This window comes from Scyliorhinus torazame, chromosome 10, assembly GCF_047496885.1.
Source record: "Scyliorhinus torazame isolate Kashiwa2021f chromosome 10, sScyTor2.1, whole genome shotgun sequence".
Taxonomy (NCBI): Eukaryota; Metazoa; Chordata; class Chondrichthyes; order Carcharhiniformes; family Scyliorhinidae; genus Scyliorhinus; species Scyliorhinus torazame.
The window spans coordinates 153,330,648-153,349,260 of record NC_092716.1 but is presented as its reverse complement, the minus strand read 5'-3'; the positions used below and the strand labels follow the sequence as shown (position 1 = coordinate 153,349,260).

General features: G+C 43.8%; 1 protein-coding gene across 4 annotated transcripts in view; it reads left to right on the top strand.

Moving 5' to 3' along the window:
* Positions 1-18,613, top strand: part of prdm11 (PR domain containing 11) — a 202,059-nt gene that overhangs the window by 95,681 nt on the left and 87,765 nt on the right. For 2 of the 4 annotated variants that reach the window (XM_072518833.1, XM_072518835.1), the window contains exon 7: positions 9,062-9,844. The exons of 1 other annotated variant lie outside the window; for it this stretch is intronic. In XM_072518833.1, coding sequence (XP_072374934.1) covers positions 9,062-9,844 — 783 coding nt within the window. The remainder of the gene's footprint in view (positions 1-9,061; positions 9,845-18,613) is intronic. One more of the 4 variants, XM_072518834.1, reaches the window with a different exon arrangement.

Here is an 18,613-nt window from a genome sequence, read left to right as displayed (position 1 = left end):
GCGAACCATGCACATATGTTTTGGGCGTGCCCGAGGCTGAGGGGATTTTGGCAGGGATTTTCAGATGTCATGTCAGAGGTCCTGGAAGGGCGGGTGACTCTGAGTCCAGAGATGGGAATATTTGGAGTGTCGGAAGATCCGGGAGCCCAGCGGGGGAGAAAGACCGACATTTTGGCTTTTGCCTCCCCAGTGGCTCGGAGACGGATTTTGCTGGGATGGAGGGACTCAGAGTCTCCAAAGTCGGGGGTTTGGGTCAGTGACATGGCAGGGTTTCTTAGGCTGGAGAAAATTAAGTTTGCCTTAAGGGGTTCAGTGCAAGGGTTCGCTCGGATGTAGCTGCCATTCATCGACTTCTTCAAGGAAAATTGAACCGTCAGTGGGGGGTGGGGTGTTGTTGCAACCAGCTTCAGATGGTGCAAGACATCTTGGATTATCAATTAATTCAAAGTCATTAATCAAGTTAAATGGAATATCGTACATCCCCCGGACAAGATTAACCCTTCTCTGAATTGGGAAAAAAAGAACATTTGCCTTTGAATGGCCTAATCATGAACAAAGAGACTTTAAGCTGGCCATTAAGTTTAGGCCTTTTTTTTATAAAACACAGATTATGAAAACAAGAAACAAGTAAAAGTCATTATAGGCATTGTCGCTGAAAGATATTGAAAACATTTATTCACCAGATGAAAGCTCACTACATAATAAAGCAATCCTCAACAATTAAATAGTTTACTAATAACAAGGTCTGATATAGTCTTATAAAAAGGGAGGAGCTTACACAGATACAACATTCACACTTGCTAAAAAGGATCTAATCAATTAGAAACTGTATAAAGATAGGAGACTTCCAACAGAAACACAGCAGTGTTGCAAATAAATCTTAGGTCAACGTTTCTCAAGTTGCTGAAAAGCTGGACACTTTAAGTGAGCTCCAGTTCCGGCTCTGAAGTGTCCAACTCCTTGGACAGCTAAAACACTCGGGGATTTCAGGTAATATGTTGCTTTAAATATTTGATGGGTATTGTAAGATATCACGATCTACAGCATTTTAAGAGTTTTTAAATATTGGATTCATTATTAGAACTAAGATTATATTTTTCATCTTTCTATAATCTTTATTGTTACAATGTACTTACCCACAATTATATCGCGTTTTACGGTTCTTTAATAAATTTGTAAATTAATTAGTAAAATACAATGTCTTAAGTAGTATTTTGTATATAAATTTAAGAACCCCCTCTCCTGTATACTCCAAAATAGGGAGAGACAATTTTTGAAGAGAGTTCCCTGGACCCTTATACTATTTGGGAAATTATAAACTAGCTGATAATCATTCAAAAAGACTATCTGGAAGAAGATAATTTCTCTTGATGATTATCTTCATTGAGGGAGAGGTATTTCATTTACTGAGGGCTACAATAAGCGTCTTCAGGAAGTGGCTATTTTAAACTAAGTGAAAGTGATTATTATGAGAGTAATGCAGACCTGGGTTAGCCCCCCAAAAGGGGTTAGGGTCATAATCCACTTCCAGAGCTTATGGAATGTAAGGAACATGGATATGAATTTGGCGAACTGGAAGGAAATGGAGAGTAGTGGTGAACGATTGTTTTTTGGACTGGAAGAAAGCTTACACTGGAATTCCCCAGAAGTCATTGTTAAGACCCCTCCTCATTCTAATATGTCCAGGATGAGAGACTTCCATCGTTTGATGGAATACTGACTTTTGAATAATGGAAGTTCGCCCTTTTGTATTTTTTCCTGACCTTAAGTTCCCTTAGCAGCCGAGGAGAGAGATTGGAAAATCCCTGCCAGTAACAAAGCTAGGAGCAGGACCCAAGGGAGCTACCATTCAGCCGTGTGCCATTCTGGACTCAACTTCTGAGGGTGGCATAATGGTTAGCACTGCTGCCTCACAGCGCCAAGGACCCGGGTTCAATTCCGGCCTCGGGTGACTGTCTGGAGTTTGCACTTTCTCCCTGCGTCTGCGTGGGTTTCCTCCGGGTGCTCCAATTTCCTCCCACAGTCCAAAGATGTGCAGGTTAGGTGGATTTGCCATGTTAAATTGCGCCATAGTGCCCAAGGATGTGTATGTTAGGTGGGGTAATGGTGATAGGGAAGGAGTGGACCTAGATACGTTGCTCTTGTAGAGGGCCGGTGCAGACTTGATGGGCTGAATAGCCTCCTGCACTCTAAGAGGTCTATGGTTCTGTTACTCATGCCACCCAAAGGCAGACTCAGCTGCTGGCTGTTTGGTGGAGTTACGGGCTGCGGCAGGCAGAGGTCTGGGTGGAAACAGTGGAGTCTGAGTTTCCATGGGGTTCAGCAGAATGGGGTTGGTGGGCAGAGTGGGTCCTCAGTCTTTGTGGGGTTTGACAGATAGGAGGGGAGTGGTGGTTTAGGGAGAGTAGTTGATGAGTGAGTGAGTTTAAGGGTGGGTATTTGGGAAGAGGGACTAATTAGTGAGTAGGGCTAAGGGTTGGGGAGAGGATCTGCTGAGTGAGTAGGGGGAGAAAGGGGTTTTGAAAGAGGGGCTGCAGAGTGAGTTGAAGAGGGACATTGGGAAGAGGGGCATATGTGCAGAGTGGAGAAAGATGGGATGTTTGCAGGGTAGGCAGAGGGGCTTCACTGAGTCTTCGGTCACCAGGGAATGTTTTGTTTTATTCATTCATGGGATGTGGACATCGCTGGCTGGGTCAACATTTATTGCCCATGCCTAATAATGGAGAGCTTGGCTGAAACCTACACAAGTATATAAAGTAATAAAAAAAATTTACAAAGTATACAAAAGTTTATAAAAACACATCACATATAATTTTACATATGATGTATTGTATATGATATGTGAATTTTAATAATATACTGAATATCAGTAGGGGCTGGTTTAGCACAGTGGGCTAAACAGCTGGCTTGTAATGCAGAACAAGGCCAGCAGCGCAGGTTCAATTCCCGTACCGGCCTCCCTGAACAGGCGCCGGAATGTGGCGACTAGGGGCTTTTCACAGTAACTTCATTGAAGCCTACTTGTGACAATAAGCGATTATTATTATTATCACTATGCTACTATATTGCTGTTTTGTTTATGCTGGTATTAAGAGGTCAAGCTTTTTTAGTATATTGGTTCATGGGATGTGGGCGTTGCTGGCAAGGCCAGTATTTGTTACCCATCCCTAATTGCCTGTGAGAAGGTGACAGTGAATTAAAATAGGGTCATATTGGAAAATAGTTTGTGAAGCACTGCTATAGGCCTTTGCTTTGCTTTGAATCTACATAATCCTAGAAGGCCATGTTCGATTGTTAGCAGGGACCTAGCCCTGTATTATGTGCACTAACTGCATTGAATGCTGAAATACTAAGGTCACTTTAGTTATTTGATACAAATACATTGGTCCACAGTGTTGGCACTGATTGAAGGTAAATGAAGGGAAACCTAATGTTTCTATCCATTTGGATGTGGCCATTGCCAATTATAAAATATTCTACAATTATATAGGGCTAGATTTCCATCACCAAGGCAACTGGTCCCACCTGCTCAGGAGAGAGTGCCCACACATTTTCATTATCAGGAGGGTGGATGCTGGATGAATTTGGAGCCAATCCAGGAAAGAGGCAGCCACAGGGGCAATCAAGTGCTGAGGTGGGCTGTTTAAAAGGTCTCATCCCAGTTAAAATAAAAACAGAAAGGCTCTCTGGCCCTCAATCCTCATACCTACTCCCCCATGCCCCATCCATACCACCTCATGCCCCCATTCAAGGCTCTGTTCCCACACAACCCCATGACCTCTCATGGCCCCTGTGCTAAGCTATGCGCCGCCCACATCCCATGGCACTTCATGACTCTTATGCCAACCTATTGCACTTGCATGCCTATTGATCCACCATACAATGTATAGAACCAATGAACTCTAGTGACAGAAGAATGTGTTAAAACAGCTTTATAAAACAGCCATTCATTCATTATTTACCACTATGTTTAAAAAAAATGTCATTTCACTCTCATACCCATCATCCAGACTCTTTAAAATATTAGTAACAGGAACTGCAAGTCCATGAAATCACTTAACCCTATATAAATTAACATTGTGAAATTGCCATCTTTCAATTGTCAATAGGGTACTACTGAAAGTGGCCTCTGCAAGAAAACCTCATCTATTATAGAAATTTTCCAATTACCTGACATCACATCGTGCAGTTAGCACCTCTTTCAGTCTTGTGGATTATAGAGATTGTAGGTGGAATTTAACCGAAAAATGTGTCATTTCAGGCGTGAAAGCTGGTGTGATTCCTGCCAGCTGGGTAGCGCAAAACTGATTGCGATCTTCCCGCACTTGGTGCGATAAATGAACCCCCATGTGAAACACACCGAGCTGGAGTCCCCAGTCTGAATCGCCCGCTGAGGGGCTCAACTGCACAGCTAACAAGGGGAAGCTGCGTTTAAATGGTCTTTCTGGACTCACTCCCAGTCAAGCCAGGAGGATAGCAGTACGGTGACCTGCTCCTCGCTTCCTGGAGGGGGACCTGAACAGGCTTCTAGGTGCCCTGTACCCCAATATGGGTGGGAGACCCCACAGTAATATGACCATCCAGCTCGGAAAGTCAGTGCCAGCAACCTGATTAGGAGGGCCGGCGTCCAATGTTGAAAGAAAATGAATGATCTCCTGCAAGTTGCAAGGGTGAGTTCCCACCCATCTCCTCCTGGCACCAGCCTATTCTGTCACCACTGGAATGTCACCATTAATCCACTCGCTACCACCCTTCAGCCTCCCAACCCCCAACCTCCTAGCATCTTCCTCAGAACCCCGCGACATTCCTCATCACAGCCCCTTCTAATCTAATCATGGTGTCCACTTATGTCCACTTGCCCACATATTCCTCCATGCGTCCGGATCACAATGTCCTCTTTATGTCCCGCAGGAGACGATAGTCCATAATAAAAGGGAGAGGGAGAAGATGGGCAGGGGGGATGCCCGAGTTACAACTCCTCACCCCCGAAGAGGACGGAGCCGTGACTGACTGCGAGTTTGGCCTGCTCCCGGGAAGTGAGGATGCATTGCACCTTCATCCATATGATCTGTCTCAAGTGAGTTGTAAGCTGCCCAGACCCTTGCCCTTCCCAGTCACTGAAGCAATGCCCCTTGTCTTGCAGGATCACCATCTGATGAGACCGAACCATCCAGAGTCAGTCACAGCCCACCCAACCCCACCCCCACCCCCAAACCCTCAGCAGCTCTTCAGATGAGATCTCCGAGGAATACAGCAAAAAGACGTCACATCCATCACCCCCACCATCCACCAGCACAGAGACACACATCTCGGTGGGTGATCTGAGGAGACAGGTTTCCGGGTCACTACTGGTGAGCACCACACAGGTGCTGATGCGCATCTGGTAGAGTCACGAAAGTCCCAGGGATCGGGCAGTCGGTGATCTGCTTGAACCCAGGACACAGATGGCCTCCAGCCAGATGCCATACCTCTGGACAAGTTTCTCCCTAAGCTTCTGGAGATGCAAAAGCAGAGGAAGGAAATCCAGAAGGGGTTGTCAGCAACATTCCTCAATTGCAAGGCCGACTGGGGGAGTCCCAAAGCCTTTTGTTGCAAGAGATGTTGCCGGAATTGCGAGGCACCTAGACCAACACTGCAAGGGTAGCCACCGCAGCGGAAAGCCTGGGGCAGGAATTCCGCGCCACATGTGATGGAGTTCAAGGCATGGCTCAGTGTCTGAGGACCATTGCTGAAGGGTCCAGAGCTTGTTCCAGTCACAGAGGACCCTTTCTGATGGCCAAGGGCATCCCAGGCTACAGGCTGCGGAAGGCAGAAGGCCATCACCCCTTCTGATCTGCATCCTGGGGTAACACGTAGACAAAGCAGTGGACACCAAGCCACCTAATCCAAGAATCTGGAGGCTATGAGGGCTCTCCTGGCCTGTTACTCCCTGGCCACCACCTGTTTTCCATCTGGATCCTCCTCGAGCCCGTCTTCTACTCCCTCCTGGTCCTCCTCATTATCAGAGGAACTGGCACATTCCTCCTCCTCCAGAGTGTTGCCCACTGCTGTGCCAGGTTATGGAGGGCACAGCAGGCCATAACAATGCTGGTGACCCTCTGAGATTGTACTGAAGAGCACTGTCCGAGCGGTCCAGGCAGCACAATTGCATCTTCAGCAGGACTCGATGATTAACCGGGTGACACTGTGAACCCCATTATAATGGGATTCCTCTTCAGCCTTGGGCCTCCACACTGGTATCATCAGCCATTACTCCCAACGGGCAGCCCTTGTCCCCCACAGACCATCCCAGGATCCTGGGGTGGTCATCGAGACCCCGGTGATCTGCGATTGCCCCAGTATGTGGCTATCATGCACAATTCCTGGGTAGCGTGCACACAGGTGAATGAATGAAATGAAATGAATGAATGAATGAAATGAAAATCGCTTATTGTCACAAGTAGGCTTCAAATGAAGTTACTGTGAAAAGCCCCTAGTCGCCACATTCCGGCGCCTGTTCGGGAAGGCTGATACGGGAATTGAACTGCCGCTGGCCTGCCTTGGTCCGCTTTCAAAGCCAGCGATTTAGCCCTGTGCATGACTATGAGGCGATGATCGCTCCCGAATTGTACATTCAAGGAGGGGAGCCCCTGATCTCGCGGTGCTCTTAAGTGACATACGTGCCTTCAATGGCCCCCAGGACCTGAGGCAGCCGAGCGATGGCAGCGAATCCTGAAGCCCGGGCATCTTGGGGGCCTGGTCCAGATTGAAGTAGTTGTTGTCAGAGGTCCGGGCGCATCCTTCATCTCTCGGATGCACTTGTGGGCTGAGAATTGAGAAATGCCACATGTCGCCACTAGAACCCTGAAATGACCCATAGGCAAAAATGTTCAAGGCTGCCGTGAGCTTCACGGCCGCCGGGAGCAGGTGTCCTCCTGCTCCACGAGGTGCTAGGTCCACACTGTCTCCTTGGTCAACCAGAGTCTTCATCGGCACATTGTGTCTCCACTGTCTTCTGCCCCCCTCCTCGGCCTGAAATAACTCAATAATCTGGGAGGAATGGGAGAAGGATAGAGAGAGAGAGAGGCAGTCAGTTAAGTCATCCATCCCATGACCCTCAATCCCTTCCAACATCCCTTGTCCTAATGATCCTGGAGGCTGTCAACCCTACAACATCTCCGGAGTCCAGTCCCACTCTATGAACTGCTGCCCATAACACATTGCCGCTTCAACGGCCATGGTCACTGTCTCTATCCCTTCATTGTCACGTACCTGCTCCCGTCTGGTTGTTCCCTCCTTCACATCAGCAGCAGTGGCCAATTGGTTCAATGAGTATGACTCGCAGGAATGTAAGAAAACACAAGAACTCTGAGGCAGAGAATGGTAACACTACTAGGGTTGGACATCTTACGATCTTATTACTTACTTTCCTTCAAACTTAATTCACCTGGGCACTGCATGACGTATGACTTAAAGTCTGACGGCGCTTTCCATATTTCGAGACACCTCCGGTCAAGAACGTTCCTGTCCCACCTTCTCTCTCTGGGTTACATGCAGCCAGCCTCTTAGGATGGCAACCCACAGATTACTCCCTTACGCTCAAATCTGGAGCCCCCATCCCCCAGGCCATTGCTCAGCCCTCTGGCGCTCAGCCTGAAAATTCAACAGAGGCTATGAGAAGTTCAGCATTCAAGAACCCTTGCACTCTAATGTCTGAGTTCAGCCAGCTGCTTGGATGGAAATAAAACCACACAGCTCTGTCATAATGGAGAATGAAAACAAATAAAAACTGAGCTCAGCCAGGCCGTTGGTGAACAATCCAGGAAGCTCTTGAGAGTTAATGGGGCGTAAAATGCAGTGTAAACAATCTCCATAGGTCCTATGAAGTAGACATCAGCTGACTAAACCGCATAGATTTGTAAAAAATAATGGAATATAAACAAACAAGTACAAAGGGATAAAAATAGGCAAACTGCAACAGTAAAACTACAGAGCCTATTGAAACTTCAAGAGGTGTGAAATACTTCTCCAGAGATGAACTGCAGACTGGCAGTGTGTTTTGAGAGGATTCTAGGACAGAGAGACTACAGCTGTGCTGTGCATTGTTAAGGGGTGTTAAACATGAAAGAAAGCAAACTTCAAAGCTTCACAGACCCACCATGACTCCCCTACCTGGCACCCTCCAGCCCCCCCCCCCCCACCTGTCTTGAAAGATACCCCCAGCATTAAGTGGAGAGGGGTACTCATGTCCCTCCTCCCTCTTGGAGTCCTAGGTGCCTGGTCCCTGTTTTTAAAGACCCGTAGTAATTGGTACCCGCGTGCCATCCCGCTGGTGGGCGGGAAGATTCCGTGAGGCCAGAACATTGGACTTTAATCTCACTGATGAGATCATAATGAATTCAAATGCATGCTCATTAGGTTCTCACTCTTTCTGGATGAGATCCCAATCACGCCAGTGTGAGGGGCCCAGGAAGATAGCAAACTGGTTTGCACCCGGCGCAAATCCCATTTTGAACCTCGCCAGATTTTCCCGACATAACAGCTATTGCTAAATAGTCTTCATTTTGAGGGGGTAGTATCTTTTGAACAAAAAGTTGAAGAATGCGTCATCTTATCTGTGATTAATGATCTATATGAAAAATCACAAGTTTCTAGCTGGTCATTGCTACAATTTTGTTATTGTTAATTGCACAAGGAAACCTACTTTTCCTTAAATGAGAAATTTTGCTCCCAACAAAGACTAACTCATGTTCTTTTTGTATTGAACTAGACTTATAAACAGTGAATCTAGTGATTCATGATTTATGTTAGCCATTAGCCTATTTACCTGTTTCAGACCAAGGCACTAGAAACTTTAAATGTGATTCAGAAAAACAGTAAACTAATTCCAGACTGTGTTGTTAGTAAACTATTTGGTCTAGCTAATCACCCCATTGGAGTCCAATACTCCTTTGTCTTGGTGGCATTAAATGAATGTTACTGTGAACATGATCATTTCTTCTGGTAAATCATTGCTGTGAGCTCAAAAAATTACATTCAAACCGTGTACCTTGCCAGTAATTTACATCATGTACCATTTCAGCGGAATCAAAGTGCAAGAAGCCTAGCCTAGGACGACATTCCATTGAAAAAGTCACTGGAAATCCAGGGATATCCAGAAAACCAGGGATTCTAAATAAGGAAGATATTGAAAGACTTGAAAATACCAGTTTGAACAAGGGTGGAAAACGAGGCAACAAAGATGGCGACAGCAGTCCAAGCCCTAAAAAAAAGAAGCTGGAACAGTTGTTTAAAAGTAGCCATGGCTCACCTGTTGATACCTCGAGAGAAAAACTTGGTTATCCAGTTTCTGGTCGTGGCCCATGTGAGCATGTATATTCTATGAAGCAAGCTAGCAATCTTCATTTAACTACCTCATCGCCTGTACCTCAAAAGTCTCAGCTTGTAGGCCGTAGTGGACAGGAACGTGAAATCAATAAATTGACCACAGCACAAGCCAAGTTTCCATCGCCAGTTGATAGTCATTTTCCTGCTCGACAAAGGCTCAAGCATCAAGAGGGTGATACATTCAACAGGCCAGGAACTTCTTCACATGCATTATCTCTGGCCAGCACAAGAGGTGAGGTAGATTCCAGGCCCCAACAAAAGATTAATGAAAAGTATTTAAATTCTGGATTCCTTCAGAACACTGAAGAAAGCAGCAGTACTTTGTCAACAGATAATTCAGGTGGACGGCATGGGGGTATCATTGAGGAAGATCTTCCAAAAAGCCAGCCCTCATCATACTGTCCAAATTGTGTAATATTGCAGGAGAAAATTCGACAGCTTCAAGAGGAACTAGATCGGTTGAAGTCTAACTTACCAGGTACGTCAACACATATGAAGTGTCCGAGAAGATTGGAGGTTCATGTACTTGCTTTTACACTTTACTGGTAATAAGTTTGATTTTTAAAGCTGTGGCTGGCACTCTAACCAGCCTATCAGCCTATTATAGTTTTCACAGTAATTAGCTGTGAGGTGGGAAAGCTCTCCCATAGGAAAATTATGCTCCTTTTATTTGCGGACAAATGCCTTGCTGGTTGATCCAAGAAATAGTCTTGGGCTTGCATATCCATAGCTTTTGCAAAGAGGGAGGAAGGCTATTTAGATGTGTTATCATGTGACAGATGGGAAGGGAGAATGAGGGAGGACAGTAAGGGGATTCAAATGCAACTTAGAAACAAAGAGACAGTATCCTGTTTGTTGACCTGCATAGGCTGTATTTTAAATCAATGCTTCTTTCACAGATCATTTTGTGGATAAAGATTTGACTTTAGGTTTGTGTATGGTAGGTAGCTGACGTTCCCCAGGCCAGGTTAGAAAACACCTTTTAAAATAATTCTGTGAGCAGAACAAGCCATTTTTGGCAACTGTTCAGTATGGTACATAGTTTGTGTACTCAATTGAAAGAAAAGAAAAACAAAGACTGTAGATGACTTTGACCTGAATGTACGTTATTTAACAGTTGTATTCCCTGCACTGTACCGCTGCAAGTTCACTAATTTAATAAAAATCAAACATTTGTGCCAGTTTCTTGATCAGTCTAGATCTTTTCTGCCACTAGATTTTGAAATAACACTGCTTTTGCATTTTTATTTTGAAAATACTTGATTTTATATTCTTCCAAGTGAATTTTTAGTTGCCAGAAATAGTAGCTGGAGAAAATACCTCAAACAAGCCTTTCAATGAAAGAACAAGGGTTAGGAGCGAGTGAGGGAAAATGAGTGATAACAACAATTTTGAAAAGAGGGGGTAGGAAAATAAGAGGAAGATGTAGGATTGTAGATGAAGGAATAAACACTCTGATTACTTTCAAGCTGTCAAGTCGTTTTTCTCTACCCAAGCAAGTTGGTAAGTAGTCTAGCCCTTGTTCAGTTAACCTTATCCCTTATTATCACTAATAAACAAGACGACTGAATAAGAGAGAATGGAACAAAATTTTAACTTTGCAAATTTGTAGTTTTGTTATCCGCTGTGTGTTTGGAAGAAGGACAATTTTTTTAAAAATTCCTTATGCGTTGAACTTGGGGTCTCTTGGTAACCCTACAGACCTACAATTCCCTTTAAATTCCAGCCATATTTCAGTCTATTCTTGCACACCTAATCTAGACAATTCCTTTCCCGCTTACCCCTAGCTGCTCTTAATAATTCCCTGGTTCTCTATCCAGATCCAATCACTAGGATGAAGTAATGAATAAGGCAGCACAAATACATTCAGCTGAATCTTAGAACAATAGTGCAGGTTTGCTGACTTGTCTATTGTTGCTTGTAAGTTGGTAACCACATTTTGAATGTTACAACAGAGCCAGGCATGTAGATGGCCAGGCCTGAAACTTTAAAAACTTGTTAAATTTAGAACATTCACTTTGCAGCTTTCAAAATAAGCATTATATATCCCATACAGTGTGACTTCCTTAATAATCTTTGTACATTTTTAATGCAGAATGCTTTTTTTTTTAAGAAAAGAGGGTTACTTATGTTTTTACGAATGATGTACTGTCATGAAAACTGTAGCTGATAGCAGCTGTAGGTACTCTGAAAATAAGTATATTTTAGTTTTATTTATAGTCATTTCTCACATTGTTCGTTGAGTTCATGATCAAACTATCCAAACCAATATGTGTTAGTGTGAAAGTGGCGCGAAACCAATTCTAGCCGTGCACTATAAGCATATATTTTACATTGATCCAACGTGAAATATGGATTGTACCGTATACCAACCAGTGTGGCATGCATCACAGTTGATGAGACAGTTATGTATGAGTAATTAATGAGTAACCTGTTACAAGTATGTTCTATCCAGAACACTGGGAGAATGCTTTCAACTGGAAAACAATTGTGATAATGAGGTTTTGTATCATCAGAAATGATGACTTTACATAGGCAGAGCATTTGTTTGGAGCCATAAGGAGCAATATACCAATTATTTGAGAATGAAGATAGGTTAAAAACAATTGGGGCCCAATTTTCATGGAAGAAGTGGGAAGGTTGAGTCAAGTAACATCTCTACTCAGCAGACCCATCTCCTTTAAAAAGACTCCTGCCCACCAAATATTTATTTTAGGAAGGTGGAGGCAGGATGGAGTCAGACCCACCAGCCCTGGAGGCAGGCTTGTGGCTGTAATGGAGGAGGACAGATGGTAAGACCGGTAGGCTGGAACACCCCCTCCGTTTTCTGGGACATTAGTCTCGTTGTAATGATGAATGACAGGCCCTCAAATCCTCAGCTTTCACCCCTCCCATCCCATCCCAGATGCCCCCATACCCACTTATGCCCTCATACTCCTCATGCTTCCTTCATGTCCCTTCATACACCCCATACCCCATCACACTCCTCATTTCCCCCATGTATCCTCCACAGCCATTCATCTAGTTTTTAAAAAATATTTTTTTATTCTCCTTTTTCACATTTTCTCCCAACCACTCATCTAGTTACCACTGTGGACATACCTCTAGATGTCTTTAAAATGAACATTTTACAAATTAACTTCTAGCAATCTAATAGAACTGTCATTCAAATACACTTTGTACTGAACAAAACCTGTTCATAAAAGCTTTTCAAAGAAATTTAAGTCCCCCCAAGTGATCACTCTGTTGTAAAAAAACACTTATTCGCTCACCACATTAAAGACAGATATAATCATTTAATAACCCCTTAAAACTGTCAACCAAAATATAAACAGAGCTCCATGTGTAGGTAAGTGGTCCTGTAGCCTGAAACACAGCCAAGCATTCAGAATGGATTCAGCTGTAATATCAACTATTGAGAGATGTGAACAGCACAGGGCTAAATCGCTGGCTTTGAAAGCAGACCAAGGCAGGCCAGCAGCACGGTTCAATTCCAGTATCAGCCTCCCCGAACAGGCGCCGCGATGTGGCGACTAGGGGCTTTTCACAATAACTTCATTTGAAGCCTACTTTGACAATAACTGATTTTCATTTCATTTCATTTCCTTTCTTATTGAAACTGAAGGAAAACAGGTGGCTTTATGCCACACTTAGGAAGGATGTGAGCCATTTGGGTAAGTGCAAAAAAGATTCACAATAATTTTTCCAGGAATGAGGAACTTCAGTTATGAAGATTGACTGGAGAAGTTGGGTCTGTTTTCCTTGGAGGAAAAAAGGTTGAGAGGAGACTTAATAGAGGTATAATAAATCATGAGGTTTACAGACAGACCAGTTGGAAGAAACTATTCCATAGACTAAAGGGACGATCCTTTAAAACTGAGATGAGGAGGAATTTCTTCAGTTAGAGGGTGGTGAATCTGATTGCCGCAGAAGGCTGTAGAGGCCAAGTCACTGAGTGTCTTTAAGACAGAGATAGATAGGTTCTTGGTTACTAAGGGCAGAAGGATGGGGATGAGAAAGCATATCAGCCATGATCGAATGGCAGAGCAGGCTCGATGGTCCGAATGGTCTAATTCTGCTCCTATGTCTTATGGTCTCAAATCATGAAACGATTGAGAGTGAAAGGGCACAGATTTAATGTAATTCGCAGAAAAAGCAAAAGTGATATGAGAAAAACTTTTTCATGTCATTAGTGGCTAACGTCTGCAGTGTACTACCCGAGAACGTTGCAGGTTCAATCAAACCATTCAAAAAGGAATTAGCCTGCTATTTGAAAAGGAATAATGTGCAGAGTTTCAGAGAGAAGGTGGGAAAATGGCACGTAGTGAATGGCTCATTCGGAGAGTCAGTGCAGACATGATGAGCTGAATGACCACCTTCTGCGCTGTAACAATTCTGTGACTGATATTTTTCTAAGCTACACCAGATATTCTATCAGTCAAAGTGGCCCAGGAGCACATGATTTTTTTTCTCTAAGTGAAAGCTGCCCAAGGGCTTCTTTTAAGATTTAAAAGGGCTCTGGGCATTTGAATCACTTCAGATTATTGCACTAGAGATCCGACCTACTGTTTTCTCAGTTTTGAATTGGCGCTAATACTTTTCCTTGTGGAGAAGTACTCTTAAGACATTTCACCATTTACACAGTGCTGATCAATCACCTGGCCAACTTACCTTTACCGGACAGAGCCCATAATCAACTGAATAAAAACACTGCTAACTTACAATACAACATCTACCTATTGAAACTGAAAGAAGACATTATAGAAAAACAATGGAAGAATTCCCGGAGAGGTGGCTCTGCTTCCCCACTTGGGACTGGGGTTTCCCGATGGTTCACTATTCCTCTTGAAAGTTCTGAACCCAGTTTCCTGACAGAAGAGGCTTACCTCCACTAAAATTGTGTGTGTGTGGGGGGGGGGGGACGGACGGACGGACGGACTTCCCACCCCCCCACAAGCAAAGGAGCCAGCAAGGATCAGGATTGCTGCACACGAGCTAACTGTCTATCCCCCGCCGGCGAAAATCCAGGCCTTATTTTCATATTTACTAATGAATGACATAATCTGACAGCAGATAGCTTCTCTTTTAGATTACAATCATTCAATTAGGCAACAGAAGTTTTGTTTCTGTCTGGATGGTTTATATTTGGATCAAATAAACATTTTTAGAACTATGACCAAGTAATTTCAGGATGTCAGGCTACTTTTTGTCAGTAGGTGGGGCTATTGTACTCAATGGCTCTTTCTTGACCTGCAGAGGGTGGCAGTTATTTTATCATGATGGTTAATAGTCTGAGATGGGGTTTTTAATAAATTTAGAGTACCCAATTCATTTTTTCCAATTAAGGGGCAATTTAACGTGGCCAATCCACCTACCCTGCACATCTTCGGGGTGTGGGGGTGAAATCCAAGCAAACACAGGGAGAATGTGCAAACTCCACACGGATAGTGGCCCAGAGGCGGTATCGAACCGAGATGTTAACAGCTGGCAGGATTTTACACTTCACTTAACTTGTGTGCATGTGTCTCAGCTACTGACCCGAGTCCACTTTTAAAAGACTGCTTTTAGTTGTTCCTCCTCCTGTTGCCTGTGTTCATGGTTAGCACAGGGCTAAATCGCTGGCTTTGAAGGCAGACCAAGGCAGGCCAGCAGCACGGTTCAATTCCCGTAACAGCCTTCCTGAACAGGCGCTGGAATGTGGTGACTAGGGGCTTTTCACAGTAACTTCATTTGAAGCCTACTTGTGACAATAAGCGATTTTCATTTAATCTCCAGCAGGAGAACAAAGAGGGAAGGAGAATTCTGAAACTCATGCAGATTGTGGGATGAATTAAGATGGCCTGATCAGCTCATTGAGCTCTCTATAGGGCTATCTAGTCAGTGATATTTGTGACAATGGAAATTATTTAACCTGCTACCTATGGGCTTTCTGTTATTTAGGGATATCCATGAGGTGCTAAAATAATGCTTATTTTCCTAGAAAGCAATTAAATTTAGTCTTGGCTGTCAAGTTTAACCTGTTTTATTGTCACAACTTAAATTATTCTAGTCAAATAATTTAACTTCTGTTTCGTATGTGCCACACTATCAAGTTAACCAGTCTAGTTACGTTCTCTCATGCTATTTAATGGATTTTATATTTTGTATTTTGAAGGTGGAGAAGCTCCCATTTTACCGGCTGATACGAGTTCAGGTTATTTACAGGCTTCTGCCTCTATTATTCTGCCTCTCTAAGGATAGAGAGAAACTAAAGGGGGAGGAAGGAAGGGGCAGCATGGTAGCATAGTGGTTAGCACTATGGCTTCACAGTACCAGGGTCCCAGGTTCAATTCCCGCTTGTTCACTGTCTGTGCGGAGTCTGCGTGGGTTTCCTCCGGGTGCTCCGCTTTCCTCCCACAGTTCAAAGATGTGCAGGTTAGGTGGATTGGCCATGATAAATTGCCCTTAGATGGGGTTACTGGGTTACAGGGATAGGGTGAAGGTGTGGGGCTTAAGTAGGGGGCTCTTTCCAAGAGCCGTTGCAGACACAATGGGCCAAATGGCCTCCTTCTGCACTGTAAATTCTATGTCTATTCTATGAAGAAAGCAAATTCAAGTCAGTACGTGTAGGTGAACAACCATGTAACTGGCAGTTGGGGGAAGAAATGCAGAAAGTAGTGGATGAGCCTATAAATAAAAGATGTAGTTGGAGTTATTGGAAAAGGGGAAATACAGTGATGTGGAGTATTCCATGAGGGTGAGTTCCATCCAATGGCATGTAACAAAAGGATAAACAACCAATGGATGAGTTGAAATGGAAAATGGACATTGTGGGAAGGGGGTTGATAAAAATGTTGAGCTGGAGATAGGGAAGTGAAAACCTGCTCAGAGGGAAGAGAGGTGGCCAGTATATCCACATAGTGCAGTGAGGGGACTATTTTTGCTTTCTGTATTCTTTAATTGGACCTCTGTTTCTGGTTCAGTGGAGAGAGATGTTTGGCCAAAAGCGTTTTCAGGGATGTGGAGGGAGGGGTGTGGATAGGGTGAGGCCAGTTCTTGCAGGGACTCAGATTTGCTTCTCATATGAACAGTTCATGATTTCCGAATATATAGATTTTTTAAAAATTTAATAGGCTAATGACTTGGAGAGGAACAAAGGAAGTAGGAGCAGAAGTAGCCATTCAGCCCCTTGAACCCATTCCGCCATTAAACTATTTTTCCCGGGACCCACTTTCATCAACTGGCCAACCTTTGGTACCCACGCTGGCCAACCTTCGTGACACACCATTATTGCTTTCCATTAATGCAACAGGTGAGCCTGCTTGGTCCTCACAATCTCACTTGCTTTTTCATTCAATGTTACATTTCTGCCAAGGACTTGAGCTGACGATTTAAGTTCTCGCTGCAACCTTTTGAAAAAAATCGAGAGATTTGTTCTCGAACTCCGATTCAGTAGTGAGTTCCTGACCTGTTGGTGTCTCTGGCCCTGACTTCCTTATTACAAAATGGTCCCTTATTTTTAAAAATATATTTGGTCCTTGGACAGCACGCTGATGTTAGGAGTAGACGACCTGCCCCACTGGGCTCCAGGCTGCCCCACTGGGATCTGGACCTTCGCACTGCCTGATCCACATGTGCTTCTGAAAGCCTGTTGAGGCTGGCATTTTTAAAAGACGGTCGCGACCGTTCGGCACTTCTGCCACGATTGATCCGTGACCCTCCCAATATACTCCAGGTCATGGCCCTGAGTTTGAAAAACCCTGAACTAGATCACGGCTGTTATTCTGCCTCAACGCCATTTTCCTGCACTATCCTCATATCCCTTAAAGCCTTACTATCTAGAAATCCATCAGTCTTTGGCTTGAATATACTCAATGATTTGAGGCGACGCAGCACTCTGGGTTCAAGAATTCCAAGGGTTCACCACCCTCTGACTGAAGAAATTCCTCTTCTTCACTGTTCTAAAATGCCTATCTCTTATTCTGATTCTCATAACATTGAAGCTTGCTACCATGTTTGGGTCCGTGATAATCAATTGGCCTTTTAATGCTACCTACTGCAGCAAGTCTTCAAAACCCTGAGACATGTTGCAGTTTTATAAGGAATTTATTTTTTAAATGGCCAGCAAAGACATTTTGTACAGCATGCCTTGGTGCTTCTTGTTCCGCAACTAATATGGAAATGGTTACCCACATCTAATGCATTCTGTCCATTTGTTATTTTTTAATATTTTCTGACCTTCAGTTCTGCCTCTCTTTTACATCAATTCCGATGAGAGGGTGTATAGATGATCGGCTCCCAAGAAATTGCCAATTCCTCCTGTACTTAGTACAACAGGAAACATCTATATTGCCCAGCTACAGATCTCCCTCCTTCCCCATTTTCATTCCAGGAGTTACTCCAATCTCCAATCCATGTCAAAGAACATGACTGTTGTAGCAGTGCTGCTCCTTCATTGTGCTTTCTTAAATTGACCTAACAGAGTTTGGATTAAAAATTTATTGAGCATGTGCTATAGTAGCCTCGTACACTATCCATTCTGTTTTTTGAACTGTGTTCAAAATCAGCCCAGATTGCTGGAAGAAAATCGGCTTAGAAATTAGCTCAATGAGTCTTGATTTAGTTTCCTATGGAAGATAGTCCATTACACAGAGCTATCCACAGATGAGCACCAGTTAACATTAACTGGTTTGGATCATTTAGAGAGAGCACAGGAATGACTGATGTTCAAAATAAAACTTGTACAGAGAAGGATGCTGAAATGAAATGGTAGTGAAGCAGCATTATTTGACAGTATGGAAAGATTTGTTCTGCTTCTGACCTATGATATACTTGAGGGTGAGACTGGTTACAGAAAGTGGAAAAAATATTCAACTTCTGAGCAGGGCTATTTTCATCTTAATCAACACAAAGATGCACTCACTAGGTCCTGAATGGAGGTAGGGAAACAGCAAACACAACTACAGGAGCGCAGTAATAAATAAGAAAATGCTGGAAGTGCATAGCAAGCCTTTCAGCACCAGAAAAAATAACAAAGATGGTTAAAATTTTGGATGTAAGCCCATATCACAACCTTCAACTGAAAAATAAGTAAGACCATTTTTGGACTTGAATAAAATAAACATGGGGGTACAGTGTGGGCATTACAGGGGTTGTTGGGGTGGGTTGGGGAGCAAGGTAATGAATTGGACTATTTATTTCTGAAAGGCTAGAAAATAATTAAAAATTAATGGGTAGTGTATGGAGATCATCCAACTAAGGCAATGGA